This window comes from Diabrotica undecimpunctata, chromosome 7, assembly GCF_040954645.1.
Source record: "Diabrotica undecimpunctata isolate CICGRU chromosome 7, icDiaUnde3, whole genome shotgun sequence".
NCBI lineage: Eukaryota > Metazoa > Arthropoda > Insecta > Coleoptera > Chrysomelidae > Diabrotica > Diabrotica undecimpunctata.
Window position 1 is genome coordinate 135,889,840 of NC_092809.1, and position 25,299 is coordinate 135,915,138.

A 25,299-nucleotide genomic window follows, 5' to 3' on the forward strand; every position below is an offset into this window, starting at 1 on the left:
GTTAAAAGAGATTGGTTGGCTTATAAAACAATAACTTATAGCTTTGTAAATTATGTTCCATGCAAACAACGTTAACGAAAAGGGACGAATCATTGGAAAAATATACATAAAAAATTGTCAGACTATGAAAACTCCAGTGACCACATTTTCTCCATTTTAATTTTTATAACGAGACCTAAAATTACCGAATGCATTAATAATGAACTGGAAATAAAATGATAAATAAAAAATATATTTTGGAGGAAAGTACTTAAACGTGTGGTAGCCACAATCAAATTTATTTCTTTATATTCTTTAGAATTTAGTGGTAAAAATGAAGTGTTTTTAGGGAAAATAATGCTAATTCTCTAAGGTTGGGGAAGATGGGCATAAGTCAAATGTTGACTATATTGACTAAAGTACACTGGCGACAGGGAATGTAATCAATATATTTGTGATCCAAAGGACATAAGTCTATTGTATTTCTAGCAGCTTTATCCTCTCTTGATCTAATAGATACAAGTCGTGTAAAACCGGTTCTGTTTGGACAATTGGACTTATGTTGACTAAAGTCTTTTTTACCGTGGCACGCTTACAACAGTATATTTACACTTGTCAAGGATAGGTCGACTTAATTACTCATGACCCGTTACCAGTGATAAAAAATTGTGATAAAGAATTATGAAGATGATTTAGGAGCAAAATAATGGTATGTTACCGTTTAATACTGTTTTATCTAGTGTGCAAAAAATGTTTTTGCACACTAGATAAAACAGTATTACTACTACTACTTATGTTTTAAGAAACGTTAGATGAATCTTACTCATATAAACTTATTCCCCAAATACGAAAGTCAATATACACGCCGAGTGAATAGTAAGTTGTATTTACCTGTTGACCTCAATTTGACTAAAATGTATAGAGTGTGCCGTGCAGTCACAGCTGAGCCAGTTAGTCACACAATTTACGAAGTCTAGTTTAGTACGATTAACCTGGCTCCTAAAAAGCCAAAAATGGATGTATGTCACCAATGTGAAGTTTTGAAAATGGAGTTGTCAATCGCTAAGAATAAGGAAAACAAAAATACACTTAAAGAACAACAAAAAAAGCATCATAAGTCGACTTAGCATATAATTGTAAAAGTAAAGGCAAAAAATTAGCAATGGAAGACCACTCAGTGGTGTGCTATATATTTGACCTACAACAGTGTCTTCTGACACCGTTTTTAGAAACATCAGTTTCATTTTACAAAGAACATATTGCACTTACAATCTTACAATGCACAATTGTGAAAATGGTCCAGCTTCATATTATTTATGGCACGATTCGATGGCAATGAGGGGAGCAAACGAAATTGCTTCCTGTTTTTTTAAGAAGCTTATGAATTTGCAACCCGAAATGAAGAAACTGATTTTGTACTCAGATACTGGCGGTGGACAAAATAAGAATTTGTACGTAGCAAGTATGTTCTTAACTGTTCTTCAAATGAAAAATTCGTTAGAGGAAATCGATCACAAATTTCATGTGTCACGCCACTCACATATGGAATCTGTCAAAGATATTGCATATACTAATGATAAAAAACGACAGAAAATACGAAAACTACTTTAAGATGAAATTTCAGAACATAAAATAAGATTCAGTAGCAAAAAACATTTAAAAGTTTATCATTACTTTATATAAAAAAAGAGTTACTGAATAGCTATATTAATTATGATAAACTAATTAGCGAGAGTAAGCGAGTTAAAAGTTAGAAACAAAGCAATATAACTAATCAATCCGGGTATACATGTTTTTTCCTAATTTTTTTTGGAATCCGATAGTTACAGAGAACTACAAACTTTAAAACCAAACTACCAAACGCAAAGTATGTCATAACTGAAAAATAGGCCCGGAATTACAATGTCGCACAGGGCCCGCTTCAGTTTTAGTCCGCCATTGATGTTCTATAAAATTACGACACAATGTTTTTTTAATGGCAAAGACTGGGTGACAAACATAAAAATTTATGTTTTATTTAAAAGTCCAATAACCAAGAGTTGAATAATATGATTTAAGTACCAAAATTAAAATAACATACAAATTAAATGCAGCTTCTTTTCAACATCATTAGTGTATTCAAAAAACGGTATAAAAACGAACAAGATGGTGAGGTTCTCAGAGTTCTACAGCAAACTCTTGAGCAGCTATGTACTCAACACGACAGCTACTTTACTATGGACTGTCCAAGTTGTTCACCACAATTATATATATATATATATATATATATATATATATATATATATATATATATATATATATTGATAGTTGATACTTTAAGACTATTTTGGTACTTGACAGAAACTTTCCTAATGTAGGGGAGACCGGGGAGAGTTCGGACCATTTTTAAAAATTAATTTTTATTAGAAAAGTGTATTGATATATTTACCTTTTAAAGTAGTTAACTTAAGCTTCCAAGGTTCAGGCATAACCAATCAAGAGCAGAATATATCAAATCAATAAATTAACAACAAAAATAAAAAAATATTGCAGGGGGTCATTTGTCCGAAGTCTCCCCAGAAACGGGGAGACTTCGGACTAGGAACTGGGAGACTTCGGACAGTACTGGGAGACTTCGGACAGTACAACATATGTTACTTATAAAAATGTATTTAAAAAAAATAGACATGTTTAGATATTAAAAAATTAATGCAATGAATAATCTTCTAAATCTGTATTAAAATAGATCATATTTTCATATCTTTGACGTGTATCTTTCAAGGGCTTCGGTAAAATACATTTTATGTCTTCAAATATAACAAAAGCATCTTCTTCAGTGGAGATAAACCGATTAGAAGTGGCATGTTTTTTATAAAATTTTACGTCGTATCCTTTTATCTGTTTTTCCTGAATTTCTGCAACATAGTGCCGAAATGTAGCTGGTGTTTTTCCATAAACTCTGGCAATTATAAACTGACCATTTGCAATATTTGTTTCTTCTGTATCCACTTCGTCATCTTGCTCTATGAAGTCAGAGGATTTGTCATTGCTCATTATGTCTTCAGAGGAAGAAGAAGAAGATGTTTCAACAATTTTTTTAGTGACTTTCTGTCTTTTTTTAGGATTTACTTTCCTTGTAACAGATCGTTTTAGTTTCCTGTTGGCAATTTCGTCTTTTTCTGGAGTATCCGTGGCAATGATACATTTGCCCTTAGGCCTCCCTCTATTTGATGTTTTACGTTCTGGCGCCTTGGGAAACGGTCTAACCATTTCTGGAGAAATGATGTTTGGAGAAGTTGAGTGACTCGGAGAAACTAAAACTTTGCTTGGCCCCGGTTTGGACAAGCTATCAAAATCTCTTTTTCCGAGTTCCGGTTCTGTAGTAGGCATTGGTCTATCTGTCACGTAAGAAGATAAGAACTCTTCTTCTCCGAATATATTCCTGTCAAAAGGCCAAATACCTGTACACTTGAAACCACTTTTAATATTAACTGGATTGGCAGCTCTGTCCCAAGCAGAAGAACAAATAGCAGGCAAGTCATATATAGAAAGTGTCTGACCAGGATTAGACAACATCCAGGAATTAGCACCATCATTAAAAAACTTTTTGAAAGGACCAAACACTGTTCGGTCCAAAGGTTGTAACTTATTAGAAGTATGAGGTGGTAGTGTCAAAACAGTAATTCCATTTTCTTTGCAGTAATCAAGTCCCTCCACTGAGAGATGGGACTCGTGGTTATCCATGATTAGTAAAATTTTATTAGTATCAGAGCAGAGTGTATTTTTGACAACATGTTTAAGTACTTTCAAAAAATTATCATTTGTCATCCATCCTGAAGGAGATACTAATCCTAAAGCAACTTGAGGAACCCCTTTCATCATGCGGTTTTCATCAAAACGTTGCCGTGGGAATACCCATATAGGAGGCAATGCTTTTCCATCAGCAGAAATTATGCCCACTTGTGTAACTAATTCTCCACGTTCACGTGAGGTCACCTGCCCTATTTGATGTTGACCTTTTCTTCCAATTATTTTAGGTACACGCTGAACTGTAGTAACCCCAGTCTAAAAAATAAGTGATATTAATTATCAAAATAACTAAACAAAATTGTTAATTGACTCACTTCATCTAAATTGAAAATCGCTGAAGATCCAAAAGAATGACGACGTAAAACTTCTTCTAATTTATTTTGAAACGTCTCAACAGTAACTTTGTTAAAACTCGTCATTCTAGCGAGACTAGTGGCTTCAGGTGTTCTAATAGATAGTACAGGATGACGTTTCATGAAACCTGAAAACCAGTCTGTTCCAGCTTCTTCATTTTCGCTCCATGTAGTAGGCATTTTAACATGGTTTTTCTTGGCAAATTCAAAAGCTAAACGTCTTGCAGCTTTAGGCGTTAGTCCATGAAACATGGAAGAACAATCTAATAAATATTTTTCAAGCATTTTTTCCATTATATCGGTAAACACTTGAGATTGCTTGAAATTTGGAGAGAATGTTACGTTGTCTATACCCACAGCTCTAGCTTTCTTTATGTAATCTAGAAGACTAGATTTAGGAACGCCGTAGGTTTTGGCGCTATTCCGAATGCTCAATTTGCCGTCAAGCACCTCTGATGTGGCATTTTTCATAGTGTCTGCAGAAAATTGTCGTTCTGTTACCCTTGTATATGTACGGGGCATTATGAGCTGTAAGAGAAAAATAGAATAACTACAGATCAGGGGAGACTTCGGACACACAGGGGAGAGTTCGGACACTGTGTCCGAACTCTCCCCTAATGCAAACATTGGTAATACAATGGGTTTATAAAAAAACTTACCTAAATATTGCAACAACATAAACGCAAATTAATGAAATAAGTATAGTAGATTACAGCACCAAAGTTTTATACGTGGTAAGTCTATGTATTTTAAAATATATCTTCTGGATTGCACCGATATTTTTAGAACAAAACTCGACAAAACACTTCACAATAGATAACTCTGTGACTACGACCGAAATCACAGCTGTCAATACATAACCTATAATTATGTACAAATAAGGTTGTGTTTACCAAATGACAACAGTGCATCTTCAAAAATGTGCGAAATTCAAATGTGTCCGATGTCTCCCTGTGTCCGAACTCTCCCCGGTCTCCCCTATTATAAATTCTCTCATTTCCATTAGCTAAGCGACTAAGGATATTAAACGGCGCCTTTATATTAAGATCATTTAATTGTTGAACAAAGTGATCTATTTCATCCTTATATTTTTGGCGTTCGAAAAAAATATGATCTAAATCACCTTTTTTGCCACAATTTTCGAAAACATGAGTTTTATGTAGATGTGTGGGATACCAGGCGTGGCCAAATCTAAGACGTGTTCCAGTTGTGATATATTTTTTTGAATAATTATATGGCTGGAACCACGTTCCATTCGGTATTTGATTTTGTATACTACAGTGTCTAGAAGGGTTGGTATAAATATATCGTGACCAAGATTCGTTCCAAATTTTGAGATATTTCATTTTAATATAAATGACTGCATCACAAAAACTTACAGGTAGTTTATTGGTCAAACCATTTTTTACACTTTTTTACCAGCATGTCCACCCACATACTCGTTATGTTTGAGACCAATATGTGCTTTAACCCATACAAAATTAATGTTTTTGTTAATTTTTTGCCGTTCTAAAATCGGATATATAGTTCTAAAATATAATTGGAGGAGTAACTTGGGTACTTAGCCAAAACCAAAGAATTAAAACAGACAGGGGGTCCTATATAATTATTGCAGAATCAATTGTAGACTGTGTTAAAAATGTCAAAGCTTCGTAGATTGCAATAGCTTCAGCACTAAATATAGAAAATATGTTATTCAGTTTGTAGGAATAATTAATCTTTTTGAAGGGAATATAAAAAGCACATCTCACACCATTATCCTTGAAGTTGGAAGCATCGGTATATACTGCCACAGATTCTTCGAAGCTTGCAAGTATTGAGTATAAGCTAATATTAATGTAAAAATTATGGCTATAATATGAAGGTTTTACAAACTTTATATTTGTGAAGAATGTAGTGGAAAATTTTTCTTCGACCAATATTTATTTGTAAGATCTTGTTCATTTAATACTACTATATTTAAAGATAGATTACTATTGGTTCTGCATATTTTGACAAGAAATTTGTCTGCAAGAAACTGCCTTCTGTGATTTAATTGAGGCTTAATAGCTTCTACATGAAGAGGTTCGACTGGAGTTGTTTTCATGGCACCAAGACATACACGTAGGACTGAGTTCTGCAAGATATCTATTTTGTTTAAAATCTGTGAACTAACAGAGCCGTACAAGATACATTCATAATCCAATATGAACATGATATTGGCACGATAGAATAGTAATGTGGTTTTAACGCCAGCTCCCCACCAAGTCTTGGTAACCATTTTTTAAAAATTTAACCCTTTTATACATCGCTCTAATATGCCAAACCTGTGCATTCACAATAACGAAATCGAACGGGTACACAAATATAAATATTTGGGAACAAGCGTTAATAACAACAATGACATCACAGAAGAAATAAAAACTAGAATTGGAAAGGCTCGAGCTGCTTTTGTTAATATGAAGGACATTCTGGGAAGTCATGACATTAACTTAAACCTGAAAATGAGATTGGTTAGATGCTACATCTTCTCGATACTGCTGTACGGAGTAGAGACTTGGACTTTAAACAAGAGCAATATTGATAAACTAGAGGCCTTCGAAATGTGGATATACAGAAGAATTTTGAAAATACCTTGGACAGACAAAGTAACAAATAGTGAAGTTCTTCGAAGAATGAACAAAGAACGGGAGCTGTTGATCACCATCAAGAGAAGAAAGTTGGAATATTTTGGTCATGTGATGAAAGGGAAAAAGTACCGATTGCTGCAGTTAAATATCCAAGGAAAGATTCAGGGAAAACGAAGCGTGGGGAGACGACGTATATCTTGGCTGCGCAATTTAAGAGACTGGTTCCAGTGCACATCTAACCAATTATTTAGAGCAACAGCTTCAAAGATACGAATAGCAATGATGATTGCCAAACTCCGTAGCGGAGAGGGCACTTGAAGGAGAAGACCAAGCCAAGATATTTGACGGAGTCTTTAAGGAAAAAATTATAAGAATATAGGACAATGTGACTTAATTTAGGTATGTTTACTAAAAACACAAACTTTAGACTTGGAGTAAGAAATCTCAGAACCATTTAATGTTAACCATCCATGAAAAACACCAAAGATATCTTTGAGAGAAGCCATAGTGGTATAAAATTTCTTATTTTCAGTATATATGCAGAGGTCATCTGCTTACTGTACTATTTTAAACGGAATATGATTAAAACTTAATTGATGTAAATCAACAGTATGCAAATTAAAGAAAACAGGGCTTAAAACTGAGCCTTATGGAAGTTCGTTGTTGTTATTTCTTGGACGTACAATTGTGTTATTAAAATTTCCTAAAAATATTTTTCTATTAGTATAGAATTTTACAATCATGTTGACTACCTGATCTGGAATATGAAATAATTTCAACATCTTATCTCTTAAAATGGAGCGGTATATATTATCATACGTACTTTCTACGTCTATATAAAGCGCATGTAATTGTTTCTGCCAAAATTTTATTGTTTATGTCCATAAATATTATACCACAAGAGTACTAAGAGCATCTAGAGAACCAACCACTTTTTTAGAAGAGAATTGATTTTGACAAGCTCTTCTTCTTAAAGTGCCTATCCGTTCCGGATGTTGGCGATCATCACGGCTATCTTTACTTTGTTTATTGCAGCGTGGAACAGTTCAGTGGTAGTCTTGTTATACCACTTTCGTAAATTTTGAAACCAGGAAATGCGTCTTCTTCCCGATCCTCTCTTACCATTTACCTTCCCTTGGAGAATCAGCTGGAGAAGGCCGTAACGTTCTTGATTTCTCATTACATGTACCAGATATTCCAACTTTTTAGTTTTGACGGTCATGAAAATTTCACATTCTTTCCCCATTCTACGCAGGACCTCCACATTAGTAACTCTGTCAACCCAGGATATACGTAAGATGCGCCTATAACACCACATTTCAAAAGCTTCGAGCCGATTCATAGATGCAACAGTCAGTGTCCACGCTTCCATTCCGTAGAGCAGAACTGTGAATATGTAGCAGTTCAATAGACGGCATTTTGTTTTTAATGATATGTCTCGACTGTTGAAAATGGTTCTCATTCTAACGAAAGCTGCTTTTGCTTTTATTATTCGCTGTTTAATTTCTGTTGAGTGGTCCCATTGGCTATTTAAATTGGTGCCTAGATAAGTATATTGCTCGACTCTTTCGATATTCTGTTGGTTGATTGTAAGTTGAGCGTTTAGTATTGGTTTTTTACTAATTGTCATAAATTTGGTTTTCTTTATGTTAAGAGCTAGTCCGTATCTGTTGTTGACTTCTGTTATGCGATTTGTTAACATCTGTAAGTCATTCAGATTATCAGCAAAAACTATAGTGTCATCTGCATATCTAATGTTATTCAACCATTCACCGTTTATTAGTATTCCTTTCGCACAACCGTCTAAAGCTTCCTTAAATACCCATTCAGAATAAATATTGAACAACAATGGAGACAAAATCCTGTCCTGTCGTACTCCACGTTCTATTGCAATTTTATCAGTTAACTGGTCTTCTATTTTGATTTTGGCCGTTTGATTGTAGTAAATGTTTCTGATAATTGATAATTTGACAAGCTAATTAATTTAATTTTATTTTTAAAGTTATCCACCATTCTAGTCTAGCTTTGATAATTCTTTCCAAAGTCTTTAAAACACACGACATCAAAGAGATTGGCCTATATGATTGTACCAAGTTGGGATCTTTGTTTGATTTGAACTGGTGAAAATGAAAGTGACATGAGTCAATTTATGGAGTGTCTGAGGAATACAGTGGTTTGTTAAAATCGTTTAAAAAAATGAAATAAGATAATATTACAATACAAATAATTGAAAAATGAAAATGAAACATATACTTGATGTTGTTACTAAGCTTATTAACAGCATTTCTCCAGGAGCACTGAGGAAAGGGTGAACTAATGAAGACTACGATAAAAAAAATGCGAAAAAAAAAATAAATAGACTGGAAAAAAGGGAAGTGTAGCTGAAAATACTTATCAATCTTCTCAAGCATACATTTTATGTATTTAACATTTGTGTAGGTATTAATATAGACAAGTTGCTTATTGAAAAACGTTTTAACAAGATTATAACTGTCATCATCACGCTAATTTGGGTGTTGTTTTCGGTCGAGCGCAACTGTGGTTATTGCATTTTTGTGGTGGCGTATTTAATTGTATTCATAGTTAAAAAACATTTCTTTAAGCGTAAATCAATAAAAAGCGTAGCATAAAGTTTAATTTCCGTAAAAAATTTAACTTTGTCGTAGGAAAGATTTGTCGGGAAATTATTTACACAGTGCCAAAACGTCAAGTGGTAAAACGGAAACGCGAATTATAGTATCATCTAAACAAATGAGGTTAAGCTAATTTAGAAGCAAATAAACAAACATTTATTAATGTTTCATCCAGATGTTTGAATTGATCATTGCTAAGTATTTTTAGCGAAAATTTCTTGTATTCTGTAGGCCAGTTGTTCAAAATAACAGGTTGTAAATGACAGACGATTTTAAAAATATATTTAACATATTTTTTACCGAAATTGTTTCTCTGTGGTGGGGTACTTTGAGATTTTAAAATTTTTTCTTCCTCTCTCAGCTAGTTTTTTGTCTTTTATTCTTCTTTTTTAGTGAATATCCGTTTCGGATATTGGCGACCATCATGCCAATCTGTATTTTGCAAACTGCTTCTCTGAAAAGATTTGTGGTTGTTGTGTTGAAGAATAGATTTTTCAGCCAGGAAATCCTTCGCCTTCCTGGTGCTCGTTTTCCTTCTACTTTTCCTTGTAGAATTAATTGTCCTGGTTAATAACATGGTCGGTATAGGATATCTTTAGGATTCGACTATAAAGCCACATTTCGAAAGCCTCAATTTTTTGCAGGTAACGTCTGTGAGAGTGTACGACTCAACTCCGTACAACAGTATAGGAAAGATAATATAGTAGTAACCTGATTTTTATGGGTACTGATAAATCGTAGCGATAAATTCTTCTCTAGCTGCCTATTTTGAATATTGGTCCACGTTTTCCTGGATCTTTTATTTCTCCTATTTCGTATCATTTTTTGCTTAATGTACCATTTGAATCAATTTACTACAAATTTGAGCATAAGAACTGAACTGGTGGTCAATTTGATTGTAAGTTTTTTCTTTAGTTTTATCTTTTGTTGTTTAAGTTATCTTTTAACGCAATTATTTGTTTTCCTTTTTTCGCCATTAATTCTTTTATTTTGTTTCAGAACATTCTGTTATTTTCTTTACATTTTCGGGTTTATTTCAGATTAATCAGTTTTTTTTAAGTTTTTTTTAAGCTCATAATTTTCTTTTGTCTTCCTTGTCATTATGACCATATGCTATTCCTTAAGCTCTGCTTTCATTTGTCATTATGACCATATCCTTTTTCCATGCTATTCCTTAAGCTCTGCTTTCATATCTCTGTTCTTCCATCTTGTTCCCTTGCTTATATTCTTCACTATAGTCATTCAGCATTTTCCAATAATACTTCCATTGAGTTATGTCCATGTAATTTCTAGATTTCATGCCTCTTCTGGTAGTTTTCTGTCCTGGATTGGTACAATTCCCGAAACTTCATCTAGCCTAGGTATACGTATTGTTTCAAATTATTTTGTTACATTATTCTTTTTAATATCTAGTAATATTTCTGCTTTACTAATCTATGGATTTCACACACTCTGTCGTGGAAAGTTATTATTGCAACAGAATCAGATAACACCTTACGTAGTACATACATAACCAACCAATTGAGCGCGTGAGATAATACTTGGATACTTACGAATAGAACATTCTAAATTACATTGATAAAAGTATCTCCATCATTGGAGTTTGGCAGTTATGGTGGCAAATATTTCTCTGTCTTCAGCTGTACGCATAAGTTCTTCAAAGCCTACTCTTGCCGAGTTTCTAAATCAGGAATTTAATACTCCACGTCTTGATTTTTATTTGAGTATCATACTATAATAAACACTTAAAGATAGATAATCCTGGAAACTCTTAATATGTCGATGAAATGATAAAACGTGAGAAAAAGAAAAGACCGTTGTAGTGGCCATTAAAAAACCAACATCTATGATACAAAATAAACAGACAGAAAATTAATTACCTTAATTTATAACGCAAGAAAAGATCATTGAAAGATGACAAATAGGAAATAGACCAATAACCTATATTTAGATAGCACATGTCAATATACGAACTTTGATGATTGCCAACATGCGAAATATACGGTCAAATTCAAACTGAGTGACAGGGGCTTCCAAGAATAGATATTATTATTTTGACTAACCCGAAAAAATATATTTATCATATTATATTTACTACTATTAAGTAATAATGTAAACAAAATAATTTAAATTTAACACTAGTGGCAGTGAATTGTAAGAAATGGTTTATCGCTACACACAATATAATATATATGTTTTTTTATTATTTTAATATAGGCGATATAACTAGTTACGGAGATGTTGAGAAGAAATACGACAACAAAGTTTAAAGCAAGTAAAGTGGCGGGATCTCTTAATGACACAATCTGAAAGAACAAACACTTAAGACAAGACACAAAAACAAGAATCTAGCAAGCAGCAATTAAACCTATATTAACATACACGGCGGAGACAAGACCTGACCAGTGGCGCACCGAGGGGGGGGGGGTTTGGGGGTTAAACCCCCCCCCCCCAGGACCCTATTCCGACACTGTTACTTACACATTTAAGGGACTCAAAATGGAGGTAACACCATAAAAAAAAATTTGGTGACCAACCAAAACCCCCCCCCAGAGGCAAATTCTAGGGGCGCTACTGGACCGAAACCACAGAGATGAAAATACTCGGACGAATATCAGGGAAAAGTATGTTGGATAGGAAACGTAAACATAAGAAGAGCATGTAATATAGAAGACATAAATGGATGGGTGACAAAACGAAAAAAGGAGTGAAGCGAACACATTAGTAGAATGGCAGATGATGGGATAGTACGAATAGCACGAGATAAGTCACCTACTCTCACCTAGTCTCCCTAATATCTAAGAAGAAACAGGCTTTAAAGATAAATATAAGAAGGAAGAAGACGAAGAATAATATAGTTCATAAGGGTAGCGGGTACAAAGAGTAATGAGTAGATACTCCTTTGCGATCCCGTCAAATGACAAATGTACTTTAGGAATAGTAAACCTACCCTCGCGAGCTCATGGTTTTGTCCCTAAATACCGGTTTTCTTGGGAAACCATGTTACGACCCATAAAATTCCTATCGCCACCTTTTTCCCCTTCTCATCTTATCAAACAAAAAGATGAAGACAATCAGATACAAAAAATCTGTAGGTTAAGGTGTAAGCTATCGTCCTAAAAACTGAATGGTCGCACGTCCCGCGGCCTTTAACGATGCTTTTGGGATACTAGGCGAAATCCTATTAAATATTAGCCTTGTTCCTGTACGCAACGCTCTACATGAGTCGACCAACCTTCCCCAGCTACTCGTGGGAATAAATATGAATACTCACCAACATGCAAGGCAAGCACGGGGTTTATATGCCAAAAACCCGACCACTGTCACCCTACCAACTATCCCTACTCAAAGGGCGTCAAAATGATAAACCTCAAAATTGGCACATATAATTTTTGGTCACTCTCTACTTAAGAAAGATTCGAAGAAACGGAGAAAGAACTCTCAAAAGTAAATTGGGATATTGTGGGTATCAGTGAAGTAAGAAAAAAGAGAGAGAGTCTTATCACACTCCCATTAGGCCATTTATAGTACTACAAAAAAGAAGAAGAATCGACAGTCGGAGGCGTCGGTTTCTTTATTCGCAAAAGAATTGGCAACAGAATTGTGTCAATAAACCAAATCTGAATAAGGGTAGTCTAATTAAACATTTATTATCTCTATTAAACATCTATTAAACGTCTATAATCTCTATTTCTTTGAGTCATCCACAACCGAATCTATCAAAAGTTAGATATCGATATTACCGATACACAGATGGGATTCAGAAAAGGATTAGGTACAAGAGAAGCTCTCTTTGCCTTAAACGTCCTAACACGGAGATGTCTAGATATTATCCAAGAGACTGCCTGCTTTATAGACATTTAAAAGGCCTTTGACAAAGTATGCCACAATAAACTCAAAGAAATCCTGGAGGGTAAGAACATCGACACCAGAGACATACAAATAATATTAAATCTGTTTTGAAATCAGCGAGCTAATATAAAAACAGAAGACCAAACATCGGATGAAATAGAAATACGTAGAGGAGTACGACAGGGTTGTATATTGTCACCGCTCTTGTTTAATATCTACAGCGAACAAATATGCCAAGAAGCTCTCTCACATGCAAACGAAGGGATAATAGTCAATGGAGAAGTTAGCAATAACATTCGATATGCTGACGATACTGTGATAATGGCAAGAAGAGCGGAAGATCTACAACATCTAGTTGAAAGTATGAATGAGATATGTAACAACTACGGCATAAAGATAAACGTCAAAAAAAACCAAATATATGATCTTTAGTAAGAATCCAATACATGACACTAGTATCGCAATAAACGGTACCCAACTCGAAAAGGTAAGCAAATACAAATACTTGGGAACCCTCATCAATGAAACAGGTGACCAAAATCACGAGATAAAAAGACGTATTAAAATTGCCAGGTCTACCTTTATAAAAATAAAAAAATTATTTTGTAATCGTGATATTAGTATTCAGCTACGAACTAGAATGTTAAAATGCTATGTATTCAGTACTTTGCTTTACGCTGTTGAGGCATGGACTCTTAAACAGAGGAATGTTAAAAATCTTGAAAGCTTTGAGATGTGGTGCTACTGCTGTATACTAAAAATAAGTTGGGTGGATAAAATTACAAATGAAGAGGTAATACGCAGAATAAATAACGATCCAGAAGTTATACTTATAACTATAATATAGAATATAAAAAAGAGAAAACTTGAATACTTAGGCCACCTGATGAGAGGACAAAAGTACACATTCCTACAAAATATAATGCAAGGAAAAATCCAAGGACGCAGAAATTCAGGCCGTAGAAGAATGTCCTGGATGAGAAATTTAAAAGAGTGGTTTGGCTGTACCACTAATGAATTATTCGAAACAGCAGTAAATAAAATTAGAATCGTTCTAATGATTTCCAATCTCTTATAGGAGAGGCACTCAAAGAAGAAGGAGAATTAAACATCAAAATCAGCGCAAGATATATCATAAAAATAAATTTTTAGTTTACGCCCCTACTACAGGACATTCAGACAAAGAAATCCAAATATTCTACCATCAAATATCCTGTGCAATCGAGGACAATCCTGACTACTTCTTAATAATAGGTGGCGATTTCAATGCCAAAGTAGGCACTAAGGAACACCTTACTGAAATAATATTGGAAAATTTTAGAAGCGAACTTTTTTAGAAAGAAGCGAAGAATTTTTAAAAAGAAAAACCATAGAAGATGGACATGGGAAAGTCCTAATGAAAACACAAGGAACGAAATTGACTATTTCTTAACAAGCAAAAAAGAATTATTTAAAACAACAAAGCACCACTACCAGGAAACAAAAAATGTAACTGCTGAAATATGGAGGCATAAGGATCATACCAGTTTTAAACCATACCATCGTTTTAAAAAAAATTGAAGCAGGAGATTCTAGATAAGTGGAATCTATCATACATGTCCTTCATTTTTAAAAAAGTGACACAAGGTCAACAAATAGCTATATAGGGATCTGTGAATTACTTTCAATAGCAAGAATCTTTTCCACAGTTATAAAAAAAAATATAGAAGGACACATGGATCATTATGGCGAAGAACATATTTCGAAAAGCCAAATCATGACTAGATAATATATTCATCATAAGACAAGTGATAAAAAAGAACAAAAAGAAAAATATTAAAACAACTATGACCTTTATTGACTTAAAAAAGCGTGCGATAGCTTGTTCAGGAAATAATCATGGAAAGCAATGAAAAGAATGCACGTTAGAAAGAAATGGGTGAATATAACACAAAGACTGCATAAAGGAACAGAGGTGTAAATAAGGTTAGAGAATGAAATAACAAAAAAATCACCGCAACAAAAGGCTTCAAACAGGGATGTTTTTCGCCTACACTTTTTAACACATACATAGATCATGCTTTGAAAAGATGGAACAGAAAATGGGAAAAATGGGCATACCGGTGCAAGAGAATATATTACATTCACTACTTTCCTCAGATAACCAAGTTAGTTTTTCACAAGATAGGGAGGACATGGAATATATGATAAGGAAATTAAAGTAGGAATATAAGCTATGAGAACTCAAGATAAATATGTGTAAGACCGAATACTTATGTATTGAATCCTAGATTGCAGATTTGAACTTAAGTTTAGAAAAAGATACTATATTAAGAGCTGTAAGACTTTTAAGTATTTAGAGTCAATGATAAGTCAAGATGGTAAATATATAAAAAATATAGAAATGAAAGTAAGCCACAAAAACAGTGTATGGAGTGTTATGGAACAACACTCTAACCAAAGAAAACAAAAAGGATCTTTCAGAGCATAGTGCCTATATGGAGGAGAAATGTGGCCACTAACAACAATAATACGAAATAAGAGTTGAATGGACTTTATAAGAAGATATGTAGAAATCACCAGAGAGGATACAATAAGAATATAGAAAATATAAAACAGAATGGAAGTAGAATGCCCAATTAGAAAAAAGTTGGAAAACGGAGTCCTGTAGTGGAACGGGCATGTACAAATATTTCCAGAGCACAGGTGGCCGAAAAGAATATTGGACTAAGACCTACCGGGAAGAAGACGGAGAGGCAGACCTGCTATAACTAGAAAAACGTACATAGGAAATGCTTTGATAGATAAAGACCTCAGAGAAGGTGACTGGGAGAATAGAGTGCTGTTGACGACGAAAATGGAGAACCCATAATAGAAAAAAGCCAAAGAAGAAGGAAAATATACACTGGTAATTTATAATGAAATACTCGTGTGTAGCATCCAGCTGTATGGTTACAGCAAGAGAAATTAAGTTGTCACCTAACGATTTCAAAAAAGTGCTAACAATCATTGGTAACGCTTCTGGTTACTTTAGGAACAGTAGCCCTAGGGAATAAAGGATACTATTAATAAGACCATCGAAAAGTCTGAAAAGAGGTACGAACAACAACTTCTTCAACACAAATCTGTTTGAAATTGAGCACAAGGACAGAGCAGCGAAGTAAAAAAATAACACCTACACGATGACAGGATGATCTAAGAAAGATAAGCAAAACTAGTTGTAAACAGCACAAGATGGGAAATTTTGGATACAAATAGAGGAGTCCTATGTCCAGCAGTGGATTTAAAAACAACTTATGATTATGATTACCTCATACCAATAATACCAATACAAAGATAATATAAGTGTTATTATACTTATTGTATTATGTTGTTTATTGTCTACAGTTACTGAAAAATTAAGAATGTTTTTCTCGCGTCTAGCGACGATAACGGTGTATCTGACTTTGATTGTCTTTGTTCATTTGTAATAATTCAAATTATAAATTAATTATTGTTTGAAACGGCATTACTGTAACTATAACTAATTTTACGTCACTAGATTTAATTATTATTTAAACAATTTAAAAGCTTAATTAGAAAGGGTTAAAAAAATATGTTAATGATGATAATTTTATTATGTAATTGGACTATATTAGATAGAATGTTACAGTTTAAGGCGAATAAAACATTAAAAATGTTTATGTCTTGCTTAAGAGTTATTTGAGTGACCATGTTTTTATTTAGAAAGAACTGCAACTAAAAAATCGTAGCAGCGTAAAAGTTAAAGCTCAAACGAAAACATAGGCCAACGTGTCCCATAAAGTGATACAAAAGCTCAACTTGTTTCATGGTTTACCACTTAACCCAAAAACACCCTTGTATATTTTACATACTTATTTCAGAATTTGTTGTTAGATTTATGTCCCTGACAATGCGCATGCCCGCGTCCCATGTTATAGATAAAGACCACCAATTTCAAACACCTGAAATACATAAAGATATAAAAAATATGGGTCGCACGGTCCACCGCAAAAAATCCACAAAAAAATATTTAATGATTTCAACTGCAAATTTAAATTTCGTGTGGGCGACAAGGTTCTCGAGAGACAACTCTATTTTGGTCAAACAAAAAATATCTTTTCAGCTGTACGGACCACTTTCCGCAATCATCCGAATTTAAATTTAGTTCTGTGGATACTGCTACACAAAAAACAGCCAATTGTAAAGATAATTAACAGCTTTGGTGGTTAGTGTGAGAGAATGAATGCTTTGTATAACACACGACACTTACCTTTCTTAACTTTCTTATCTACACGTTCCATTTTCTAATCCACTTGTGACAATACAAAATTGATTAGAAATTTCCATGTCTAAAAGTCTATAAAATATTCCATCAAACCGATGCACTTGTGCAATTTGATAGAAGGCTCAGCTCTGAAATGTTTTTCGGCTCTCTGTTGGCGTGATACTGAAAATCTTTTTCGGTTTATTCCTGGCTGGGCTATTTTTGAAAACTGACGCTATTGAGTCAGTTCGTTTTGATGCAAATCTCGGCTGGCTAGTTAAATGTATCACTGAGTGTCCGATCAATTGATAGACCGGGAGAGATTAAATTTGCTATGCTAAACAAACAGAAACGAATTTTTATGGTTGGCGTCGATTTGAAAAGGATCCAATGAATTTTTCGGAAATATACGATTGTTAAACAAAATAATTGAATGATCTTATGAGAAATATTGATTTTCATATGTACTACATATTTACATAATACTGAATGTCAGTCAAATTTGTACTTTGATAAAGAAGTGTTTGTTTGCGCTCCTTATGATGATCATGAAAGAAAAGGCTATGGCTTTTTATGATCAATTAGAAGGCATACTTTGAAATGAAGGACTAGCCTTTGGACTTAAGGAAAGACAAAGAAGATAAAGTAGAAACCACTAATCAAAAATGAGGAAAAATTTAACTGTGTCCTTGTGTCAGTTAGAAAAGAAATCCTCAAACCACTTGGAGAAAACACAAAACCTTGGATGATAGTAGAAAAGAAAGAACGAAGAAAACATAAAGCAAAAGACCTCAATAAATATAAAGAAATTCAGAAAAACTTCAGAAAGAAAATTCGTAAGGCAAAAGAGAGGTGACTCTCCGACAGATGCAATGAAATAGATCTGGATAAAAAGTATGATATCTTTAATTACCACAAAACAAATCAAAGAAATGACAGGTTCTAGAGAAAGCACAAGAACGAATATCCTTAAAAATGATAAATAAGATATTATTACTGATATGATGGAAAGATTGTGTCACTGGACCAATTACATCCAAAAGCTATTTAATGATGAAAGAGAAGAACTATCATTAGAAACCGGATAGAGGATACCGGACCACCAATATTTTACGAGAAAAAGTCATGTATGCCATCAAAAACAGCAAAGAGGGCAAAGCTACCGGACCAAATGATGTGTACAACGAATTATTAAAACTTTTTTATGAAGATGTTATTGATGTAATGGTTAAACTCTTTAATCTAATAGACTGCCACACTCCCCAGAAAATTGCTGCAATAGACCTTTGTGGCAATACCCAAAAAGTCAAGTGCAATATTCTGGTCAGATCACAGAACAATAACTTTAATAAGTCACACACTTAACAGGTTGATTCGTCGATTGCCGATCACTCCAATCGGAGTGCATCGGCCAGCTTCGATGGCGCCGGCCACTCCGATCGGAGTAAATGGTATATATGGTATCTCTTGACACTAAACTTTATTATTTCATTGGCGTTGTTGGTTTATAGCATAGCCGCATTCCATCCCAGGCGTCCGAGATAAGACTTTGTTTTTATAATAACCTTATCACAAACGATATCTATAAACTAAAACCATCGGAAGGGTACATTAAACGACTATTTAGCGATGCAGCAAGTAAAAGAAATACGAAATTGTATTACAGGTCCCACAATAACAATGAAAGAATTAGAAAATGCAACAAAAATTGCCAAAAACGGAAAAGCTACAGGACAAGATGAACTAAAAACAGAAATATTTAAAATACTTGAAAATAAAGGGAAAAATTATATTTTAGCCTTTTAAATAAAGTATACGAAACAGGGAAAATACCAACAGACTGGCTAAATTCTGTATTTTGTGATGTTTCCAATTACTTTCTTCGCATAATTCCCACCAGAATTTATGCTAGCTTTGAAGGAAAAATTAGTGATACGCAATTTGTTTTCCGTAATAACCTTGGAAAAAGAGAGGTACTATTCAGCGTGTAAGTACTGGTTTAGAGGTGTAGAGATATCAATCATCCTGTGTATATGTGCTTTATAAACTTTGAAAAGCATTCGACAAGGTTAGACATGGAAGATTGATAGAAATTCTTGAATAAGTAGGAATACACGACAAAGACTTAAGAATTACCAACTTTCAGCCAAGTGCTTGTCGTTTGGAAGTCCTGGGTACAAGAACTTCAACACAATATCCTATTTAGATCAAAGCAGGTTACCGTAAGGCGCTCTTTTCCTGTTATCTCTATAGCTCGTGCCCCAAGTCTTCGCTCCGTGTTCAGCGACTTGGCGCTCGAGGATGTGGACCTCTTGTAGCCGGGTTTAGGGTTTTTTGTTAATTTTTTTGGTGCCTTTCGCCTTTTTGTTAGTAGTTTTGTAATTTTTTTGGTGGCCAAAGTCGTTTTTTAAGTTTTTTGTATTTTTTTTTTTTTGAAAGATGCCTGAAAAGTAATATCATTAGTAATTATTAAAATTGCCAGTGCTATGTGCTGGGTTGTCTTCTGTTGATAGAGCTACGATTTTCTAGACTTTATACGTTGGCTAAGATTTGCTGTTTTGTGCTTCCATCGATGGAACGCATCATATCTTATCACACAGTATCGGGCTTGGGTGGTTCTTTAGCTTAGCAAACTTTGTTCTGCTTTTTCTTCCATCGCGTTTATCACCCTTACTCGTTTCAGTTCACTTAACAGGAAACGTTCAGAATCATATCGGGATATATTTACAGCTTCTTTGAGGCTGTGATGTATCCTTTTTTGTTTGATTTACTAATATGTCCCCATGCGAGAGATGCACATGTTATTATTGGAAGTATGATACTGTTAATCAGTCTTATTTTTGTTTTAAGTCTTAGTTTGCATTTTTTACCTATAAGTCCTCTAATTACCGGTCTGGCTGTGGTTGTTTTTTGGATGGTTTGGTCCATATGTTGTGTGAAGGTTACTTGATCCATTGTGTCTCCTAAGTATTTTGCTTCTCTTTTCCATTCGACGAGATTGTTTTGTTATTATTGGATTTTGATTGTTTTGATAATATTGGATGTCCAAATTTTCCAGTTAGCGTCTCTTTATTATATTGACCAGTTGTGTTGTTATCCGACTAAGGACCGCCTCACTTCTAACTCTAAAAGACTACAGTAGATATTTATTCTAGGACAGATCCTCGAATAAAAAACAAGTGAATACTTGTACATATCTACTTCACCTCTTATTTTTTGTTTTGAATCTATAATACTTATTTTCTCATTGTTCTTAATCAAGCATATTTGATTGGTCTTTTAGATTGATGTTATTTAGTGTAGATTTTCTTATGTATGTTAAATATATCATCACACTTACATTCTCAAAATTTTTATTTCTACACATTTTGTCTTTTAACCACGACTCTCTGGTTTTCTCTATTTTTAAAAGTAAAAAGGAAAGGAAAAAAATAGCTAACATACATCAAGTAAAAATATAATTATAACATTATATCCTCTTACAACAAATTACTCATTCCTTATATATTAAAAATATTATCTTAATTCTAACATTATTAAAATTAAACTGGTATCACAAACAAATTCTTATTTAATAATTATTATAAAAGATTACTCTTAAAAAAATCTGTATGATTCATAGCTTTTAAATATTTCGTCGTTTCTAGCGTAAAGTTTTTCGAACATCTCCGAATATGTCACTTCTTTCGTTCCTCCGTATTCTGGGGGTAAAACTTTTGGATCTATGTATTCGTAAAAGCTCTCCATATTATTGAAGTGAAATTTGATCTGAAAATGTATAACATATGATAAAAAATTTGTACCAAATAAAGTTTCTCACAAAAGTGTTGAAAGCAATTTTCGAAACATTGTGTATTTTTAACTGTGATGCAATTGCATTTTTTGCGTAAATATCCTTTTATCATCATCATCATCATTAGCCATTTTGGACCACTGCTAAATATAGTGTTAAAGTCTTAACATACCCCTAATAATCCCTTATTATTATGTTAGAATTATTAAGAAAACACGAAAATATGCTCTACTTATTTTCGATATATCTCAATTAAAAAATAAACGAGTTTTTTGCCTCATCAGCTTTCCGTTAAAACAGGTTGCTTCTTTTGGTATCCAAACACACTTCGATATTATTTACTGCCAATTCTCCTCTTCTCAATATAAAAAGTTATCATTTTTACGACCAAAATTGGTCATAAATGTTTTTTCATCGTACCAACTGCTCCGCTAATTCGTTACAAAAAACAAGTTTTTTGTCAACCCAGAACTGGGCCAATAACGTTTACTCGTTCTCGGAACTCGTAAAACGGCAATAAATCTTAGTTTTATTGTTTTATTTTTCTTCGTAAATGTATAAAAAAGTGACTTTTTAGAACCCACCGTTTGGCACATGTAAAGTTCGTTCAAACCGTTGAAAAATTGGCGGTTTCTGTTCTTATAAAAGGCTAATTTAAAGCGGCATTCAAAGACTTCACCACCGGTCCTCTTGCCGGACAGTTCACATTTTAGACTTCGTACTCGATCCTCAAGCAGGATAGTTCTTACTCGCACCAGACTTCGTTTGCATAGCAGAAAAATAAATAGTTTAGTGTTTGTTATACTTTTGTAAAAAACAATCTTTTCAATCTCAAATTCAACAATCATTAGTTTTACCAGTTCGACTTAGAAATTATTTCGAGGAAGGATTATTTAATCAAAGTCTACATACTTAGCCAGTTCCAACCAGACTTAGCCAGTCTGGCCCGCTTCTTGTCTTATAGAAAGGTGGCAATTCACAACAAGTAGGCCTCCCGTAAATAATTCCATTGCATCCGATCTTAAGCACCTTGTATCCAGTTGTGCTAGATACACAAGATTGATATCGTCTGACCACCTTGTTAGAGAAGGTCCTCTATTACGATAAGCATCGAGTCTAGGTCTTAATTCGAAAATTTTCTTAGTTCATCTTTCATCTCTGACTCTGGCAACATGGCCTGCCCAGTTCCATTTCAGCGGTGTAATTCTTTTAATTGCGTCCATAACACCAGTTTTTCTTCTAACTATCTTTTCATTGCTCTCTGTGGCACTTTTATCTTATTGATTACTTTTCTGGTTGGTAAGATTCAATGTTTCTGCTCTATACGTTAGAATTAGGAGTATACATTAATCAAAAATCTTCCTTTCCAAGTACATCTGAATATCTGATCTTAAGTCCTCGCTGTCTTCCGTAAGCTGCCCATGCTAGTCCTATTCTCCTGTTTATCTCTGTTGTTTGATTGTATTTTCCTAATTTAATCTCTTTGCCCAGATACTTATAGGTATAAATTTATTTAACTTGCGTTCCATTAGTTGAAATGTTTTTAGCCTGTACAAGGTTGGTCATTTATGTGTTTTGGAAAAGATAATTTTAAAGTCAACTCAAGTACAAGAGCTCTGAAGGTCTTGAAGAAGTTGATATGCATGATCTACCCGGTCTGCAAGACGGACTTTGTCGTCTGTAAACCTCGAGTTGTTAAAAAGCTCCCCATTTATGTTGTCTCTAATATTTTCTCAATTCTTGTATCTCATAGTACTATGTAATAAAGCAGTGAATAGCTAAGGAGAGGTGGTGTCTCCTCGCCTAATAGCCTTCTCCGAGGGAAATATGTTTGTGTCGCCATAGTACATTCTTACTGCAGCTTTTGCGCTATTATATATACATTCTTGCACTCCGTAAAAGCTCTAAATATATTAATATCAATGGCTTGTTCAGTTTGAGTCTGTTAGTAAATATCCTTTAGAAGAAACCAAATCACAATACTGGTCGACTCGCAGTACAGGAATTATTCCTTAGGATTGGATAATATCTTGCCATTGCATTGCTCAATAAAGCAAACACACACGAATGTCAAGAGAATGGAACAATTAGTTTAATAACTAATTTACTGCTAAAGTCATACATCAAAATAAATGAATAGGGTACTAGCAAGCACAGTTTGGACCCAAGAAAGAAATGGGGATGAGAGAAGCAGTATTTTCTAGAAACTTTCTTATACAAAGACTCATGGATATGCCAATCCATGTATATAACTAAGCCTCCGAAAAAGTCAAATATAACCGCCTCATACAATTCTTCTTGTAGTGCCTATCCGCCTATAACTTCGCCTTCCTAGTTCTCGTTTTTCTTTTACTTTTCCTTTTAGAATTAATTGCAGCAACCCATATCTTTCGCTGTTCCTCATGATGTGACCGAGGTATTAGTTTTTGGCTGTTTTATTTTGCATTTTTAATAAAACCTTCTGGTTAGTTATGTAGTTGGTATAGGATATCTTAAGGATTCCACGATAAAGCCACATTTCAAAAGCCTCAATTTTTTTGCAGGTAGCGTCTGTGAGAGTCCACGACTCAATTCCGTACAACAGTATAGGAAAGATATAATATTGTAGAAACTTGATTTTTATGGGTACTGATAAATCATGGTATTTGAATAGCTTAGCAATTTTTTGAAATGCAGATCTTGTGTTCTCTATCCTACATTTGATTTCGAGGAAATGGTCCCAATTTTCGTTGACTTTCATATCAAGGTAGGTGTATGTTTTTACTCTTTTTATTGGTTGACCATTGAGATTAATTTTTTCCATTTGCTGTTCCTTCTTAGATATTATCATACATTTTGTTTTCTTAATGTTCAGTGAAAGTCCATATCTCTGACTCACTTCTGTGATTCTATTCATTAACTCCTGGAGGGCTTCATAACTGTCAGCGAATACTACCGTGTCATCCGCGTATCTGATGTTACTGATACATTCTCCGTTAATTAGAATTCTGGATTCAACATCCTCTACTGCTTCTTGAAAGATTTCCTCAGAGTATATGTTGAACAACAAAGGTAATAATATACATCCCTGTCGGACCCCACGTTTGATTTTGATATCATCGGATTGTCCTGCCTCTGCACGGATAGACGATGTTTGATTCAAGTAAAGATTGCTAATAATTCTTAGATCACAGGTGTTTATTCCAATATTTGTTAATACCTCTATCAGCTTGTCGTCTTTGACTGTATCGAACACTTCATGCTAATAAATAAAGCCTGCAAAAAATATTGCAATTCACATCTGTACATCATTGAAGTAGCACTTGTATGCTAAAGAGAGCCTCTCCCATACCCCATTTTCTTTTCTTTAGTAGAGCAATAAACGTTGACTCCAGCCATGATCTTGGTATTACTCCGTTTAAATATATGTCATTCAATATTTTTGTTAGTCGTTGAGTGCCGTTGGTGTTAAATAGCTTTATGAGTTCAGCATATGCATTGTTAGGTCCAGGAGCTTTGCTATCTTTTAGTTGTCATATTGCTTTTTCCACTTCGTCTGATGTGATCGGTAAGTGGTCATTACATTTATGTAGGACGGAGGTTGTTCGGACCTATTATCATCAAAGAGTTCTTGTATGTATTTAGTCCATATGCATATTGCTTGATTTTTATTTGTGATGATGTTTCCCTGTTGATCTTACAGTTTTCTAGCTGTGTTGTATTTTTGAAGACCAGTTGCATATTTCACCTTTTTATTTATATTAAATGTATCGTAGTTTTGTTCCAACAACTCTATCTTTGCACACTGTGTTTTTAACCAATTTTCTTTGGCTTTTCGTTTTTCGGTTCTTATTTGTCTCTGAATATTTTCTTCAATTTATTTTCTAATATATGTTCTCTGATCTTTTTACATGATTCACATATATTTTGGAGTGATTCTTCTGGATCATACGTTTGCTCCATGTTACTTAGCTTTTCTAAAAGAATCCATGTGACTGTCTTTTATTTCCTTATCTTTTAGTCTTCTCATATCACATTTTTTGTTACAATTCTTTTTTGTGACCTT

At 33.9% G+C, this 25,299-nt stretch overlaps 2 protein-coding genes across 3 annotated transcripts in view; both read right to left on the reverse strand.

The window, feature by feature from the left end:
• Positions 1–17,667, reverse strand: part of LOC140445881 (uncharacterized) — a 60,269-nt gene extending 42,602 nt beyond the window's left edge. Inside the window, exons 1-2 of one of the 2 annotated variants that reach the window (XM_072538287.1) lie at positions 17,468–17,667; positions 17,070–17,159 (exon numbers count right to left, since the gene is read on the reverse strand). In XM_072538287.1, the coding sequence (XP_072394388.1) occupies positions 17,070–17,115 (46 nt within the window). In that variant the 5' untranslated portion in view covers positions 17,116–17,159; positions 17,468–17,667. The remainder of the gene's footprint in view (positions 1–17,069; positions 17,160–17,467) is intronic. The other variant, XM_072538288.1, reaches the window with a different exon arrangement.
• Positions 17,668–20,902: 3,235 nt separating this feature from the next.
• Positions 20,903–25,299, reverse strand: part of LOC140445884 (clavesin-2-like) — a 44,775-nt gene continuing 40,378 nt past the window's right edge. Inside the window, exon 5 of the mRNA XM_072538291.1 lies at positions 20,903–21,229. Coding sequence (XP_072394392.1) covers positions 21,059–21,229 — 171 coding nt within the window. The 3' untranslated portion in view covers positions 20,903–21,058. The remainder of the gene's footprint in view (positions 21,230–25,299) is intronic.